Raw genomic sequence first — 17769 nt, 5'->3', positions numbered from 1 at the left:
GCGGAGAAGATACATTCAGTCGCCATGGTTACAGGGACTGGAAACACATCGACTATGCTCTCAGTAAACACGAATGTCATTCTAGGCATAGCCTATTTGTATTAGATTATTAACAAAAATCGCGAGAAAACATTTGAACAGGCCCAGCCGAAATTACATTGGCCCACCCACAATTGAAATCCTGGCGCCGCGGCTGGTAGGCCTATTATGTCTGTGTTATTTGATGCTCTTGCCAAACTTCCTCTCCACAAACCTGATTGGTAGGTAGACTTGACATTGGTATCGTATGTGTTTCCTCATCCACGGCACAGCTTGCAGATCGTGTTGCTCTGGCACCTCAGGAGTTAGATCCCACAGTCCAGAGATGTCTGCAGTCCTCTCACTCACCTGACTCCTGAAGCTGGCTGCGTCTCGGTGTGGTGTCTTCTGTATTTAACCTGTAACAAATGGCGGGTAAACACGGCTGCCCATGTTGTCCCAATACAGAAGAGCCCAGGGCAGTTCCTCTGTCGACGGCCAAAGCACAGACCGCTCTGGCCCCAGCAGACCAGCTATGGAGCACCAGCAGAGACCAGGCGGTGCGGCTGAGGATGGAGGGCTCGGGCCCGGCCTCAGAAACCCCCATTACCGTCCATCAGCTCTTCATGGAGACGGTGGAAAATTACGGGGATCGTCCCGCCTTGGTTTCCAAAACAGAGGGCCAGTGGGTGACCCTGACGTGGAGGCAATACTACGAGCAGTGCCGTGCAGCAGCTAAAAGCTTCCTCAAGGTTTGACTGCAACTTGACATGATATGCATACATTCAAAAAAAAATAAACATCAATAATACTTGCGCAGTGGCATATTCTTTTGGAATGTTGTCACTCTCCTTCAGAACATTTTGTGTGTCTCTTAGGCCTGTGTATGCCCTACATTTTTTAACTAAACTACTATAAGTCATTGTTTAAATAGGGGAATTTGTGCGGCACTTATAAAGTTTTTACCTGCGTTGTAAACAGTACCCCAGAATTTCACTCTCTCACTGCATGTTGCGTTGTGTGAGAACAGGCTGCTGAAAAATAACAATGGGGCGTGTGAAATAAACAGCTTGTGTTACATCTCTTGTTTCACGGACATGTTTGTGTCCCATAAGGTAGAGTCGCCTTTTAAATTAGATGTAGGTCAAGAGAGACACAGTGCTGTTGCGTCATTAAAGAAACATGCTCCTAAAAAAACAATGTTTCTTCTTTAAGTTGGGGCTCGAGCGTTACTATGGTGTGGGGATCCTGGGATTCAACTCAGCTGAATGGTTCATCTCAGACGTTGGCTGCATTTTTGCCGGGTAAGATTTCATTTAAAGAACTAAGGTGGATAAATTCCATGTGGACTTGTAGAGATGCTTCAGCATTGCGTCACCTGACACTGCACATTTTGCTCTGTGCATGCTTATCTCAAAGTCAATCTCCCGACTCCTGTTCAGAACAAAACAGTTTAAAGTCTAAGGAAACCAAGTACTGATGTTAATCTTGTATCCAGCTGTTGAGTAACATTGAACTTGTGTAGTTAAGGCACGAATCACAGGCTTTTGACTGGATTTGTAGTTATTACAAACTTTAGCATTCTTCAAGTTTGAATTACTCTTGTATACATATTAACTGAAGCTGCCTATTTTGGCAAACACAACCTTGAAAAACTATTTGTTTTATCTTACTAGGCTTTCTTGTTAAGCTAAGTTTAAAAATGGCAAACTCCACAGTGAATAATGTGTGCCTTCAACAGAGATGAATACTCTCCTTTCTCTGATTTGTGCCACAGGGGTCTGGCAACTGGGATTTACACCACCAACTCACCTGAAGCTTGTCAGTATGTTGCTGAAAGCTGTGAGGCTAATATCCTGGTTGTGGAAAACCAGAAACAGCTTGAAAAGATTCTGCAGGTCAGGACCTTTGAAAATGTTTCACTTTTGGAAGATAGAAATAAATCTGTCCTCACTTGACTTTGTGTAATTCATCTTTCTCAACAGGTTAAAGATCAACTACCTCATCTGAAAGCAATTGTCCAGTATAAAGGCGAGCTGCAGCAGAAAGCACCCTTCCTGTATACAGTATGTTCCCTCACCAAACATATTGACAAAGTAAAACAAATGATCTGATAGTAAACTGTATGTGATGCCTACAGTAGCACCATTTACATTTTTAAAGCTAAATTAGGATCATTAAAATGTATGTTTTAATAATTCACTTAAATGTATTCAACTGCACAGTATCAGTTACATTTTAGTCTGGGCTTGGACACATTTTTCACCAGGATCTCTCTATATGTGTAGTGGGCAGAGTTCATGAAGCAGGGAGAAGACGTGCCTGACGAGCAGCTGGATGCTGTGATTGACAGTCTTCGGGCCAATGAGTGCTGCACCCTCATCTTTACCTCGGGAACAACTGGCCACCCTAAAGGAGTCATGTTGAGCCATGACAATGTGAGTTATAGACAATTACTTTATTTTTCTTAACTTTAATTGTAGATTAGATGTCTGTCTAATTAAGTGTTTAGTTTTGTCAAATGTGAAAAACTGACCATTACCATCTCCCAAAGCCAAAGAGGACAACGTGGTGTGAAAATGTTTACTGGGTCAGGAAGAGAAAGACATTTGAAAAGAATACTGCAGGCCTTGATGTATATTCAGATTAAGAAGAATAACATTTTCCCAAACCTGTTATTAATTTTTGAAGATGCATGATCGTTTTAACAGAATCTAGTTAAGTGGTTCTTCTTGTAAATACCCAATAAAGAGCCATGTGGAACTCCTGAAACTGCTACATTTGAACATTTAATGCTAAAACATCCAAATACCATCAGAAAGTCGGCCTCAATAGGGTATTCAGGAGGGTTTTCAAATATAATAATATACATAGATTCAGTAATTGATTCCAACCTTTTTACTGCGAAATTTAGAGCAGCTCCTGAGAATGTAAACATCAAACGGGCATCAAACAAGAAATTGTGGCCCCTCTCTAAACATCAATGTGTTTGCTTTGTGAAAATGAAAGAAAAATGTCTCTGACTCTCTGATGACTCCTACCTTTGTCTTTAATCTGCAGCTGACATGGACAGTCCGTACGGCAGCTCCCGGGGCCGGTCTTAAGTACGGTGAGGAGGTGTTGGTCAGCTACCTGCCGCTCAGCCATGTGGCAGCCCAGCTAATTGACATGTGGATGTGTGTTTGTTTTGCCATGAAAACATACTTTGCAGATCCAGATGCTCTCAAGGTATGGAAGCCTACAGCTGTGTAAAACATTGAGTTATAATGAAGGTTTTCTATCTTGACTATAATCTCCATTCCTTTTTTCCAGGGCTCCTTAGTGAACACACTGAAGGAGGCTCGTCCCACTTGTTTCCTGGGGGTTCCTCGTGTGTGGGAGAAGATGCAGGAGAAGATGAAAGCTGCCGGTGCCAAGGCATCCCCAATGAGGAGCGCAGTAGCAGGCTGGGCCAAGTCCATAGGCCTGCAGTACAACTACAGTGTCATGAACGGGTAAGGACGAGCAAAGATTGTTTCATTGGTGCCATTTTTCGGAAATCCAAATTATCTGAAAGATTTCCAATTGGATTGAAAGCCCATTTTTCATGTAACAAATAGTTTTTATTCTGATGGCCCATAGCTTAGAAAATACACACTAGCACCAAACAGCAGCACATGGCTAATGATCACGCAAAATGATGTCATCGGACCTTTGCAGCTGCAATATTTGTATTATTTTGTTTAGGTATTAGGAGTGAGGCATAGTTACAATAGCTAATCAGAGGAAGAGTTTGGCAGAGCATGCCTTCACAATCTAAGGAAATAGATATAGCCTATAATAACTAGGATGGTCCAATGATGTCCTTCTGGATAATAATTAGCCACGTGTATCTTTTTGTTGTAATGAGAGTTTGTATTTTCAGAGCAGTCATTGATTTTATTATCAGGCAAATTCACTTTCAGTTCAGACTTTTAGGGTTGCTAAATAATAGGAAGTCCAGCCTCATGTTTGCATTATAAAATGGCCAATTAGCACCGGTCACGCTGAACAGCTGATGCAGCTGAGGCTGACATTAGGTCTGCATGATTGTGGTTTGACATTTCGAGCTTATGATTACACCATATTAACTGGAGATACCCACAGTGGCTACAAAACATCCTGAGGGGGAAATTGTTTATAGAAAATGTCATAGCAATCCATCCTGTAGTTATTTCGTTATGGGTCAATTTCAGCTCAACATTGCTACCTATTTTTTTTATGGGCCCAGTTCTTAATTACTAACAATTCATGACTTCAAATATGTAACACATGTACATGTGACTTTGTATTTGGCTTATAGGGAGAATCAGGTGCCGTGGGGCTTCATGCTGGCTAATAATCTGGTATTTAAGAGGGTCCGTGAAGCGCTGGGTTTAGACCGCTGCAAGCTCTGCTTCACGGGCGCTGCCCCCGTCACCAAAGACACTCTGGAGTACTTCATGAGCCTGAACATGCCGCTGTTGGAGTTATACGGCATGAGTGAAAGCTCCGGCCCACATACCATCTCTTCTAACAGCAGCTACTGCATCGCAAGGTCAGCAGCAAAGCATTATCCAACAACTCTAGTATATCAAATGTGATGCTGATATGAATGTGAGAATATTACAAGACTTTGTGAGATTTTTTTTTATTAAAAAAAAAAATGTATTCTACTAAATTCATACAAAAACAAAAACGTATAATTCATACACACAAATGAACAAAATTAGTAGAAGCGGGAGGGCTGAAGCATAGCTTATGGGGAGTAGCCCTCCCGTGCATCATCATTGGCATAAATATAACAATGGCATTTATTTCGTCAAAAACGTATAGAAATTAAGGAGTACAAAAAAATAAAGAAAACTGGAGAAAAATAAATAAATGAAATAAAAATTAAGGCAGGGAAAAAAGTAAATGCATATATAAATAATACTGGGAATATCCAATATTTTTTAGCTGGAGTAATCTGCAAATAGAATTTGTTTTTACTTTAGATTCACTCACCTCTTTTTCCAAGTGATGTTACCTTAAGCAGTGTTGGTTGGAGCTTGCTTTGCCTCCTTCGTCCCCATGACAACATTGCTCCTGTTGATAGGCGGTGATGCAGTGTATATGTTTTGGGCTTTAATTTTGAAAGTGAAATCATGACCCAGAGACGGACCGTTTGCATAGTGAAAGCAAGGCTTAAAGGGATCTAATCTAAATGCAGATAGTGTCATTTATTTACAGCCATTTATTTGTGCAATTAACATTTACTTCATAATCACAAGGGAGAGCTAAAGTGTTATCTATTGCCACTTAAAGTTACGTAACATACCTGTGTAAGATACCATGATCTTTTTCTAAACCTAAACATGTAGTAGCGTAATTAATATCATGTGCTCAAGTCAGTTGAAGACGTCCTGACCGAGGGTCCGATGAGATGGGATTTAAGATGTTTCCTCACTACTACCTTTCTACAGTATTTGCGATATGTTTATTATAAGCAGTTATAATCAGAAATTAATTAAGAGATCACAAGCCAAATAAGGTTGCGAACCACAGGTTTAAATATTCACTAAGGAGCATGTTTCTTTTTATTTTGACCTGAAAAATGTTCTATCAATTATGTACATTGTAATGTATTATTTATATGTACTTAAAAGTTAAAGTAGGGGTGCAGTTGTAGTGCAACATTTGGTCACAGTGAGCTTGTTGTTTATTTATTTTTTGACTCTCCAGCTGTGGAAAGGTGATGCCAGGCGCCAAGACAAAGCTGGAGAACCCTGATCAGGACGGGAGTGGAGAGATATGTTTCTGGGGTCGCCACGTGTTCATGGGCTACCTGAACATGCCGGACAAAACAACAGAGGCCCTCGACCAGGACGGCTGGCTGCACTCTGGAGATCTGGGAAGACACAACAAGAATGACTTCCTCTTCATCACAGGAAGGATCAAGGGTCAGCTGTGTTCGCAAAGACAAAAAAACATTATAAATGTGATTCAATACAAGTTAAAAGCAATCAAAATAACTTGTTGGTAACTGAATGGCTAAACGACAATGTTGCGTTCCCAGAGCTGATCATCACCGCCGGAGGAGAGAACATCCCTCCCGTGCTCATCGAGGACTCAGTGAAGTCCGAGGTGGCCATCATTAGCAACGCCATGCTGATCGGAGACAAGCTGAAGTTCCTCTCCATCATGATCACACTCAAAGTAACCAGGCCTCCACTCCTGCATAGGGTCACAGCTACTGAATAAATAAAACAAACACAATAATGACCCCTCTCTTTTTCCTCAGTGTGTGTTGGACGACAACGGCGATCCCACAGACGCACTGACCCCCGAGGCCTTGAGTTTCTGCCAGCAGCACGACGTCACAGCGACCACGGTGTCAGGGATCATAGCCAATAAGGAGCCAGCTATCTACACAGCCATTCAGGAGGGCATAGAGCGCGTCAACGCCAGAGCAACGTCCAACGCCCAGAAGATCCAGAAGTTTGTCATCCTGGAGCAAGACTTCTCCATCGGTGGAGGAGAACTGGGTGAGTTACTTTATTAAAACTGGGGCAAAGGTACAAACAACACTGTCATCAAGGAAGTATTCACTTCAGCGACAACCAGGTTTAATCAGCTTGGAATCGAGGTCAAGTCGTAATAGAAAGTATTGTGACTTTGTTGTCTGCCAGACAACATTCCACGAAATGTTGTTCGACAGTGATTAAATGTCTCATTTTGTGGGGGAAACTTCTGTGTAGCAATGCAGTGGGAGTCACAAACTCAGCAAGAGCTTGAGCTTTGATGTCAAACACTGATGGTTTATTTGGAGCTTCGGCCGGAGAATTCACAAAACAAGTCACGAGTCAGAGGTTCTGACTTCACGGGAGAGTTGCCACGTCAATTCTGAAGAACTCTACCCCAGACCCATGGATTTAGCTAGTTCAGAGAGAATAATCAACATTGTGCATAACAAGATAGAACTAGAGAATGCAATTCCTGAAGAAATTGCTAGTGGGAATGCTTTATGCTGAAAATCTGACGCTAAACTGCTATGCTGAAATGTAATGTGTAAGAAGAAAGTGAAGAATTTAGATTGAAATGATACATGAACAGTGGGGGCTTGAATATGTGATGAGAGAAGAAAAGAAAGTAAAAAGGCTTGGAAAAGCAGCAGAATATTTGAACTGCAAACTTCTGAACTAACTTGATGGCGAATGATCTGTCGCCATGGTAACGGCATTTGTCGACACCCCATACTACGCTTAGATGCGTTGATGGCTGTATCGTTACCAAACCTGTGAAGTTTTGGGGCGTTTGGAGCAGTTTCACTGAAGTTATGAGAAAACCGTGTTTCATGGCGAGCATTGTGTTCCCATGGCAACGGCATTTGAAGAAATCTCAAAACTGTCCAGTAGATGTCTTCACGGCTGGACTGTTAGCACACATGTGAAGTTTGAGCACTTTTTAACTAAAGATGTGCGGCTGCTGCTGTGAGGAAATATCTGCCTGAAATTACAATGGGCTTTAATGGAGACATGTTGAACGTTTTTGTCACTTCATGCCCTCAAGAGGCACTTTGTTTAATTATATTGCTTAATTATTTGTCATTTTTCAAGCTACGGGATGTTTTCCTACGTTTGTCATGAAAAATTATGTCTCAGGAATGTAGGGTTTGGGAATTATGGCAGTTTAAAAAAATATATGAAGGCAAATTTGAAACTGTCCTCCACTCTAACTCTGACATCACGCACTCTGCCTTAACGAGCTGCGCAATGTTAAAGTTCAAATGTTAAAAATGTGATGAATTATGGGATGTATCTCTGGAATTATTAAAGTTATGAATGAGAAAAGTAATAGCCATCGATTCCGACCGAGCTGAACGTTTTGATGTTGAAGGAGTTCTCGATGTTCATGCGGGAGAAGAGCCGCGGCAAAACTATCCGGCGGAATAATAAACTTTTCGTGCGTGGAAGAACAGTTAGTTGGAATGCTGTTAACAGCATTCCCACTAAATGATAACAGCTATCTATCAGCTGACGCCAACAGGCAGGAACAGGGAGACAGAATACTGAGAGCACAGCAGCCAAGGTCAGGACAGTATGAACTGATAAACTGGGTCAAAGCTATGGACCTTGGAAAATATCTCCCCAACATCACCCAAAAACATTTCAAATCTGCAGTGGACCAAATCTACGTTGAGATTTAAGAGCAGAACAGAATTAACCTGCCTTTCTTTTCTAATTTTCGTCATTGCAGGACCCACCATGAAACTGAGGAGGCCCATTGTTGTGAAGATGTACCAGGAGAAAATTAACGAATTGTATGGAGTGACCACGGAAAAGTAGTAGACTGTAATTGCACAGATAATGCTGAGGATAGGTGTTCGGAGAAACTGCAGGCATGTTTATGAATGTTCTACTGTGCACAGAGGTCATGTTGAGAAGTATATCAATCTCTTTTCAACTGAATGTTAAACCTTCAAAATACATTTTTTATTTAAGGGAAAAAATCTTAAAAATCTGATTGTGTTTTTAATAGAAAATTCATTTTGCTGCTATGTTTAAATAAGCTTCAGTTATTATTTAAGCTGTTAAATGTACATACGGTCTCAAAGCAGCTGTGCACCTTTTGTAAATAAATCATCCAAATCAGAGCCAAATCTTGCCATTTCCCGTTGGCATGTACAGATAACTTGTACGGAAAACACTGGATGGTGTCATTCATCTTTTTTTTTACAGTTTTTGAAGGAACTTTTGTTCTTCCACTGTGGCCTGAGAGATGAAACTCACTTGGACATAAGCTTACCAGAATGTTTTTCTGTGTTTGAAGCGGCGATTCATAAAGATTACTACTCAAAGATTTTACAGCATTAATCGCCAATTTCGTTCTCAGGTTGTGAGATAATTCCAATCTAGCAAAGCTGTATACATTCCCCCTAAAAACTGGATGAAATATTTGATTTAAGATAAGAATATCAAGTTGATTAATTTTTCCCAACACAAGTGCAATTTTAAAGCATACATTTTTATTTGTGCTTCTCCATGTACAGTTTGACAAATATTAAAATGTTTATTTTGTGGCAGATGTTCTACGATTGTCAATAAAGAGGGAACGAATCGACCAAACTTTAATTTGTACTGTGCATATTGGAGGGATATAAACCACTGCTCTGCTAAATGTATTTATTTAGCAGGCACATATTAACACATACATAAACTTTTGAATGTAATCATATGTATATGTTTATGTACATATAGAAAACAATGCTTTCAGTCCAAAACACTTTGTTTATTGTGCGTAGTGTCTCTTTTTGGCAATAAATCACACATTTGAATGTAAGGATTTACACAACATTATATGTGAATATTTTACATAATATTAACCTTTAAAGTACCGATATATCACCAAAACCCCTAATGTATATACTGTGTATATGTGTACAACAATTCTCTTTACTTCTCAGTCATATCAGTTTGCATTCTTAAAAAACTGGTTGTGTTGCTGCGGGAAAGTTTAAGATAAAGTTACAATGGCATTTCTACGAGAAACAGACCCAGTTTCGCTGGACGTAATGACAATTTATCTAAACATCTTATCCTCCGGCATTGTTTTAAATATTTAAACTGCATGTACTGTACAGGGTTGGGCTGCACATTCACTACTTGACGTCTGACGGAGTGTACTGATGATATCAGTTCATATATCTGGAACATCCACACACTTGATATAGTTTCTTTGAACAGAAAGACGGATCAACTTCCTTCTGTCTGAAAGAAAACAGCATTACCCCCATCTTACCCGACCAACTGAATGACAACTAAACTTCCACATTTTCAACCAAATTTTAAATGTTTTACCAATCATACTACCTTCCAGTAAATATAAAACAAATATCAATAGAAGGAAATTATACTTTTTTGCCCCATGACCAATCCACACAGCTTCCTGCACATTACTCGTCTGAGGCTGATTTAACCATGTATGTTGGAATTGTTAGTAATGGAACTTAAAACAATGAACAAGCTAAAAACACATTATCTTGTAAATCAATTGAAACACTGACTTAAAATGCAGCAGCTAACAGTTTAACCAAGCAGGACCAATAAAGAGACACTAATCTTGAACACCCTGATCAGCTGAAGACACAACGTTTTTATCTTTGGTAGAAAACAAACACTTTAACGTCACAGCTTTGGGTGTGGCCCTAAGTGTTGCATACTTTTAGAAAATAATTAACAAAAATGTTCTGCCATGTGTGTTCTATTGTCAGTTTATCAGAGGTCAAATCAGTTGTTGAACTAAATTGTTTACCCAGGAAACTTACACAACTGATCATTTGAGTTGTAAAGCAAGTTAGATTCATGCAATTGCAGAACAAATGATCCTTCATCAGGTTTATTATTGTGCGTTTATTTTACAGAACTGATACAGTACACATTTGGATATAGAGTACTCGTGTGAATACACTGTGCAGTATTATCTGTCAGTAACAACACAAAGCTGTCCAAATACAACCCTCTTAAATGAATAAGTTGTTACCACTGATGTTATGTCCAAACACCAAAACTCTTTGATAATAAAGTTATCGATGAAGGTTTAAGATCATCTAAAAACAAGCGTATGAAAAAAGACATTAAGACATATTAAGCTATTTAAGGCATAGATATATATTTTACACCATGTTGAAAGATGAAAGACTGCACATTTGTTCACCCAAATTACAAAACATGAATCTTCTCTTTTAACTCTTTAACTTGGTGATGTGAATTTTTAAGATTTCCGATCACTTCGATCCACATCCATGACGTTTTATCACCTTATAATGATGTGAACTTGTGAAAAGAAGCAACAACAATTAATTGGAGTCTTGCTTCTTCTAAAACGATGCATTCAATTCCAATATTCATTCTTTGCTTTGTCTGTTTTTAAGTGCAGAGCAGATAGCTTATAGTGGTTTTATCAGAGCTATGTCGCTGTTTACCACGCCCTGCCAGTGACAAAAAACAGAAGGGAAGTGGACTAAAAAACTACATTTTGCTCTGTCGCATTGGAATGGAGGCAAAAGAAAAACAACCTCAACATCTTAAGAAAAATTGGTAGATATAACCAGATATTGGTGAGTAAAAAATATGTGTTGTACTTTGGGTGAACCGACTGTTTTAATCAGGGCAACACTGGCTTCTTATTTTTTATTTGGTAGTGATGGCGACTCCCTTGTTGACCCAGGCGTTGGAGTTGAGTAGAGAGAGCATGAAGCGAGCCACGTCTCCTCTTCCCACTGCGCTGCCTACAGGGAGACCACTGCCGTCGGGCACAAAGTACCCCTCATGGGTCAGAAACTCTTGAGCTGGAGAGACACAAAGAGTTAAAAAAATGGCATTCAGAGGCATTGCAACAACAGGTTCCTGCAGGAAGTGGAAAAACACAACATCTATGGTTAAACGAGATGAAACCCCAAGGTAAGTGTTACGGCTGCTGTCTTCCTGGTCGTCTTAACTTTTTTTTAACCTGTGATATATGTAAATGAGCTGTGCGGTTGCTCTGAGGTCATTGGCTGCTATCTCCTGATCCGCCCCCCCCCCCCGAAGATTGTGATTGGAGTACGCCGGGCCCGACGCCCTCCAATCGCAGCGCACAGCCGGCGCACACCTGCTGGAGATGACTACAAAGCCTGTGACTGACGATCACTCTGGAGGCTCTGTTGTGTGAACAGATGCCTCTCGCTACTTGCTCTTCGTTCATGTATAAATCTGTTAGCAGTGGTTAACTTGTGTGGTCTGTGTTTGGTAATGTTGATATGATTAGTAGTGATGGCAAAATGAAGCTTTGAATGAAGCGTCAAACCACTTGGACAATTGTGTCGGAAATAGGTTAATTTCTCGAAGCTTCAGTTACAGCGACCTCTCCTGGCGAAGTGCAAGGCTGCAGTGGGTTTAACGTATCTTTGCCTTGAAAAATATTCGATACACACACACACTAAGACTGAATATCATGTTCTATTTGCAATTAAAGATTGATAATAGTGTGTATTGGGTTATTGAGAAGAGACTAGAGAGTGCTGGACATTTTTTTGGGCGGAGAGGGCCTTTTATCAGTTATTAAAGTATTAAAGTTGAAAAGCAATGATTAAAAGTTTAACTATTCCGAGCATTGAACCAGCTGCGCAGATGGTATCGCCGCATCCTGGCCGCCGGCTCTATCCACTGGGCTATCAATTCCTTAAACCATCGAAGTGTTTTTATATTACTCATTGTCTTTTTGTTCACAACTTCTCCACATTTCGAAGTGTTTCACGAGCCAGAACGACCTATTTTTCTTCCTGGCTTGCTCTATAATGATCCAATTCAAATGCAATGCCAACAACAACTCAACAGCAACAACGCAAACTACAACAACAACCCACACATTGCGCATTGTTTAGAGGGGTTATAAAGTGTTGAAGCGCTCAAATTTGAAACTGTTTCAACCTGTCACCTGTCAGAATCGAGACGAGGCAGTGCATTGAATCACCTGATTGGACGGCGAACCAGTGAGTTGATTCATTCAGGAAATGAAGCAGTTGCTGGTTCGGACGTCACATGTCACGTGATTTGAAGCAGTTGCTGCTTCGGACGTCACATGTCACGTGATTTGAAGCAAGCTTCGAAGCACTGCTTCTATGGAATAGGAAGTCCAGGGTTGAAGCTCCGTTCGAAGCTTCAGTGTCAAACTGCCATCACTAATGATTAGTTGTGACTAGTATCTTAGCCTTTACGTTGACTCTATTTATTTAGCTTAGCTGTGTTTTCTTACAGCCTCCTTTTCATTAGTTTGTACCACTGCGATAGTAAGGGTTATTTAGTTTAGCTATGTATATTCCTTTGTATTTAAGTAGGCTCACTTATTAGAGTCCTCCCTTTGCTTGGTTGCCATTTAAACTTGCGCCCTTGTGGCCACTTTTGTTTGTTATTTAAAACTGGTGCCTTTGTGGCCTTTTGTTTGTTCCAGGCTGCTTGCCTGCCATTTTGTTATCCTGCTATACAATAAAACTATTTATAATTATTACCAATTCCAAGTGGTGTATGTTGCTTTCCTCTTCCCCTAGTCGGGACGTAACAGTAAGGAATAACTTAAACACTGCACTAAGTAATGAGAGCGCATGCTAGGAGCCTGAACTATGTGATCCTGAGGGCAGAAGGTAATCTTTAACGACTAATTTCCACCGGGTCTATCTGCGTTGCGTTACGGCCGCATGACGGCCGTGAGACGGCCGCGTTACGGCTGCGCCGCTATGGAAAGCCCAAAGTGGCTCTATTCGCCCGTTTAAAACGCGCGAAAAACGGGCGAATAGTGTCACTTTGGGCTTTCCACAGTTTTTTTACAAAAAACGGGCGTTTTAAATGGGGGAATAGTGGCACTTTGGGCTTTCGATACACCGCGGCGTTCGCAAAGATTGCGGCCACTCTAGTCAATGGGTGCTATTCCACCACACACGGCACGTTACGTCCCAGAAGCGTCTCGGCGCAGGGCTTCTCTAAAATTAGGATGAATCCTATTTTTTACGCGACGCAGCCATGAGGTAATGTCACTGACGTTCAACCAGAAAACATCAGCCGTTAGCAGTTAGCACATAGAGCTCACAGCTCCTCATATCTGTTCAGAAACTGGACAAAAGTTAAACAAGTACAAACCACAGACTGTCTGTGTCATGGTGAATACAGTCGCTGGTTTATTTATGTCCGTAGGCCGTTGTTGTGAGTGTGGAATGAATATACAACGTTAGCTTAGCCTGGTCGACCCAATCTTCATTCAGAAAACAAGCATTTTAAAAGGCTTTCGCCTGCCGTCTTGTCTGCAGACTTGTCAAGCATTAATTCATGTTTTTTACTAACCGGTATCAGTATGTTGTTACTTCGGCATCATTTAGAAACGTGTATTACAATTGAATCACGGTAAAATATGTTAATTTTGTTGCAGTTGTAGCCACCGAGCCAGCATGTCTTGTTTGAATGACGCGAGTGAAACTCGAGTGTTTAAAGCGATGCGATAGGAGCGATTAGAGCGCATCTGCGTTCACACCGTTCTTTGGTCTACTGCCTGTTTGCTTTTACCTGAAGCCTGCAGGTTCTTCAGACCAGGCGGGCGAACCACCGTCCAGCTGATGTCCTCGGTCTTGTGCAGTAACTTCTCCATCTCATGCATGTTGGTGAGGATGCTGCGGATCATCGGCAGCAGGAGGAATCGAATCAGAAAAGATGACTGCGCTCCAGAGTTAGCTAACATCAACAAGAAAGAAAAAACTGTGAAATTATCCTCTTACATTCTACAAATAATGTCAACGGAACAAAACCTTGTATTTAAGCTCTAATTGCAGTTTTTTGTGCTTAAAATTCTAAATTAGAATTTAAAGTTACAGTACATGCCCTGTTCTTCCAATGAAAATCAAAAAACAAATGTAAAACCAATATACAAAATATAAAGAGGCAGTGGCCATACTAGGATCTCTCTGAGTTTCTTTCTTGAAGTTTTATCCAAATCTGAACAAAATAATAAACAATCATTTTATCTATGAAGGCTTGATTGAAATCCACACTTTAACACTTGATATCTGAAGTTAATTTGAGAATGATAAACAGAAATAGATTACAGTTTATCAAAACAAAACCACTCCTAGGACATTGATACGGTGGACTTATTTTATTATTTAATCTTACAATGCATCATTACGTGTACTGCACTTACGCTCTGTGTACCAGGAGGTCATGGTGATGATCTTGTTGACCCGGGCCTCTCGCATGGCGCTGATCATGCTGGTCATTGACAAGGTGTAGCCTGAAACCCCAGAGAAGAAGGAGGCCGGGAAGCCGAGGCAGGACATGACCACATCCTGTCCTTTGAAGTGAGTCTTCAGACTGTCTGCTGAGAAAATATCAGCCTCCACCACCTAGAAGCAGGGAAACAAAAATAATGACTGAGGTGAATTTTACTTTTTTCAATCCTGCTGATGGATTTATTTGAGGCTTTATCTATATCATGTCCATTTTGTCCATCTTTATTCACTTGTTGTATTATTTCTTAGCTTGGGTGTGGCACTGTACAGTAACTGTTTGCAAAAATCTTATAAAATAGAAGAATAAAAAGCATTTGTTGGGGAATATTTGGATGGTGCATAACAGGGTCAACAGTGTAGATCATTAAAGTGTTTTTAATAGGCAAGGCAAGTTTATTTATATAGCACCTTTCAACACAGGGCAATTCAAAGTGCTTTACAAAAAGGAAAGACATTAAGAAAATGGCATTTGAAAACAGTCATTAAAAGCAAAGATAATAAAAATAAACATTAAAAGAAAAAATACATGAATAAAGATTACAGTGCGGTTTAAGATATGAAATGAATAGTTCAATTAAAAGCAGCGGCAAAAAGAAAAGTCTTCAGCCTGGATTTAAAAGTAGTAAGACAAGTAATAGCCAATAACACAGTTCTTTGGCTCAGAAGAATTACATGTGTCAGCCAATACTCAATAGCTAATATTAAGTAAACTGTTATTATTTGGGCTTTTAATGGGATTTGTTCAGAGTAATGCAAAATAAAATAACACTGGGCTTTTTATCTTGGCAGTGCTCCACCTTCCTGTGTGCACAGTAACACACCCACATGTAAAAGTTGTTTTGGCTTATGTTAAGGAACATAAGCAGCACATGTTTTACCTCATACAACCCTCCTTTGGACATGATAAAACATTTATCATTTATTTTGTGACTGAACTTTGAGCCCGACATGCACGGAGCAGCAGCACAACACAACGACTACCACCCATTGGTTCCACATACCTTGAGGTTATCATGATGCACGGTGAGTTTGGCGGGGTTCCTGACGATGGCGGTTACGGTGTGGCCCTGCTGCAGCGCCTGGTTGACCAGATACTGTCCGGTCTGTCCCGTGGCTCCCAGCACGGCGATCTTCATCCTTACACTCTGACTCACACTCTGACACACACACACAGCTCAGTCAGGGCGGAAGCTTATCAATACACGACGCGTGACCAATGCTCGGACCTCTCCCTGTTTCACAAGTGTACAGAAATGATTTCTATGGTGCAATAAAGAAGCTCTCTCTTCGGAAGTTCGGTTTGTCATCTGATGGATTACGTGTTTAAATTGTGGATTCATGCTATACTGAATCCTTGTTTCTTCAGGAGTCACTAAATAAAGATAAATACTTTTATAAAAAGGTCATGTTCAATGAAGACAATGTGTGGACGTTTTCTTAAAATTTTAAGGGGGGCAAATTATAGTTTTAAATATTAATACATCTACAATAATGTGTTTTAAGCTGTCCAGCCTTAATTTAAGTCCAACAAATTATTATAAAATAAATATATAAAACACAAAAATAGCAAAACCTCATACTTGCTAGCCTGGAAATAGAACAAATTGAACCTGTTTTGTTTAATAAATAATTGAAACAATTATTAGATTGCCTAAATTTTTGCAGGGAATTTGACATTGGTTTGCAAATTGCTATCAATCGTATATGTCTTATGGGACTTGACACAACATTAAAACAAAAATGAATTACAACTTTTTTTACAGCTGAGTAACAGGAACATTTAAAATGGAGGTCAAATATGGACACACAGTGTGTCTTTGTTGAATTTGAACAGATTATAATTTCTGCAGCAGTGGAGGATGACGAGTTTGTGAGTCAGATGCTCTCTGAAGATTATAATAAACTGAATTCATCTCAAATTATGTTGGTTTGGCAACCATTTTGAGAATGTATTTCCTGGAAGTAGTAGCTGCTATGTTTAATTTTATTATCGTCAACTTGGAGCCACATGCTGCACTGTGACATCAGCTGAGTTAAATAAAATGCAAGGATGGGCTATCATTTTGTTGATTCATTTTCTATAAAAATGTAAAACCCTTGTTATGGGACCGACTTTTTTCTCAATTGAAAAAGCCAACATTCTTAATAGATAAATAGATCTTTAATTTGTCATTGTACAGGCACAACGAAATTACAATGAACTCAAGGTACCAACACGCAACAAGACAATATAAAAACAACAAGACAATATAAAAACAACAGGACACTATAAAAACAAGAAATGGGACTTAAATAGACATGATAGGGAATATGTACATAAATAAATATTAAATTAAATTGCACGATTCCCCTCGTATTGCACGGAAGACTTATATAATTTAAATATTAGCAGCGTTTAGTGCACATATGGCCCTGGGGAAAATGTTGAGTCTGTTTGTCCGGGAATACATGGTACAGAAGCGCCTGCCTGAGAGCAGCCGTACAAAGTGCTTGTTACCCTGGTGGTGTGGATCCTTGAGGATTTTGACTGCCTTCTTAAGGCAACGAGAGCTGTACAGTACCTCCAGGGAGGGGAGGGGGCAACCGATGATCTTCTGGGCCTAGTTGATGACCCTTTGGAGCGCACCCCTCTCTGCGGCTGTGCAGCTGAGGAACCACACGCAGATGCAGTAGGTGAGGATGCTTTCCACGGCGCAGCGATAGAAGGACACAAGCAGGTCCTGTCTGAGGTAGTAATTCCTGAGTATTCTCAGGAAGTAGAGTCTCTGCTGTGCCTTCTTGACGGTTGCCGTGGTGTTGGTCCTCCAGGACAGGTCCTCCGCCAGGTGAACGCCCAGGAATTTGATAACTGAGACTCTCTCCACACAGCCTCCATCAATGTACAAGGGCTGCATGTCGGTCTTCTTCCTCCTAAAGTCAATGATAATTTCCTGGGTTTTCAGCTTGTTCAGCTGCAGGTTGTT

The 17769-nt window shown here is 40.4% G+C and overlaps 2 protein-coding genes across 2 annotated transcripts; one reads left to right on the top strand and one right to left on the bottom strand.

Annotated features, from left to right (window-relative positions):
- The first annotated feature begins 327 nt into the window (after positions 1-327).
- On the top strand, positions 328-10287 carry LOC104963268 (long-chain-fatty-acid--CoA ligase ACSBG2-like). The gene is made up of 12 exons (XM_010791836.1): positions 328-770; positions 1234-1322; positions 1796-1916; positions 2004-2084; positions 2307-2456; positions 3079-3246; positions 3331-3512; positions 4340-4573; positions 5740-5957; positions 6074-6213; positions 6299-6542; positions 8254-10287. The coding sequence occupies exons 1-12, from the start codon at positions 447-449 to the stop codon at positions 8340-8342; spliced, it is 2040 nt and encodes a 679-aa protein (XP_010790138.1). The 5' UTR covers positions 328-446; the 3' UTR covers positions 8343-10287.
- A 99-nt stretch (positions 10288-10386) lies between these two features.
- On the bottom strand, positions 10387-16002 carry LOC104963267 (flavin reductase (NADPH)-like). Its single transcript, XM_010791835.1, has 4 exons — positions 15808-16002; positions 14719-14920; positions 14088-14252; positions 10387-11344 (listed from the first exon to the last, which is right to left on the bottom strand). The coding sequence occupies exons 1-4, from the start codon at positions 15940-15942 to the stop codon at positions 11187-11189; spliced, it is 660 nt and encodes a 219-aa protein (XP_010790137.1). The 5' UTR covers positions 15943-16002; the 3' UTR covers positions 10387-11186.
- Between the last annotated feature and the right edge of the window lie 1767 nt (positions 16003-17769).

The sequence above is a fragment of the Notothenia coriiceps genome, unplaced genomic scaffold (genome assembly GCF_000735185.1).
Source record: "Notothenia coriiceps isolate Sejong01 unplaced genomic scaffold, NC01 NC01_scaffold00035921, whole genome shotgun sequence".
NCBI classification, from domain to species: Eukaryota; Metazoa; Chordata; class Actinopteri; order Perciformes; family Nototheniidae; genus Notothenia; species Notothenia coriiceps.
This window is presented reverse-complemented; position numbering and strand designations above follow the sequence as displayed.

Excerpts from the sequence above, each read along its gene's own strand:
- LOC104963267 (XM_010791835.1), bottom strand. The coding sequence starts at position 15,942 with ATGAAGATCGCCGTGCTGGGAGCCACGGGACAGACCGGACAGTATCTG. Across the intron at positions 14,921-15,807 it reads TGCATCATGATAACCTCAAG|GTGGTGGAGGCTGATATTTT; the intron begins GTATGTGGAACC and ends CCCTGCTTCTAG. Across the intron at positions 11,345-14,087 it reads GAAGAACCTGCAGGCTTCAG|CTCAAGAGTTTCTGACCCAT; the intron begins GTAAAAGCAAAC and ends GTGTCTCTCCAG.
- LOC104963268 (XM_010791836.1), top strand. The coding sequence starts at position 447 with ATGGCGGGTAAACACGGCTGCCCATGTTGTCCCAATACAGAAGAGCCC. Across the intron at positions 2,085-2,306 it reads AAGCACCCTTCCTGTATACA|TGGGCAGAGTTCATGAAGCA; the intron begins GTATGTTCCCTC and ends CTATATGTGTAG. Across the intron at positions 5,958-6,073 it reads CATCACAGGAAGGATCAAGG|AGCTGATCATCACCGCCGGA; the intron begins GTCAGCTGTGTT and ends TTGCGTTCCCAG.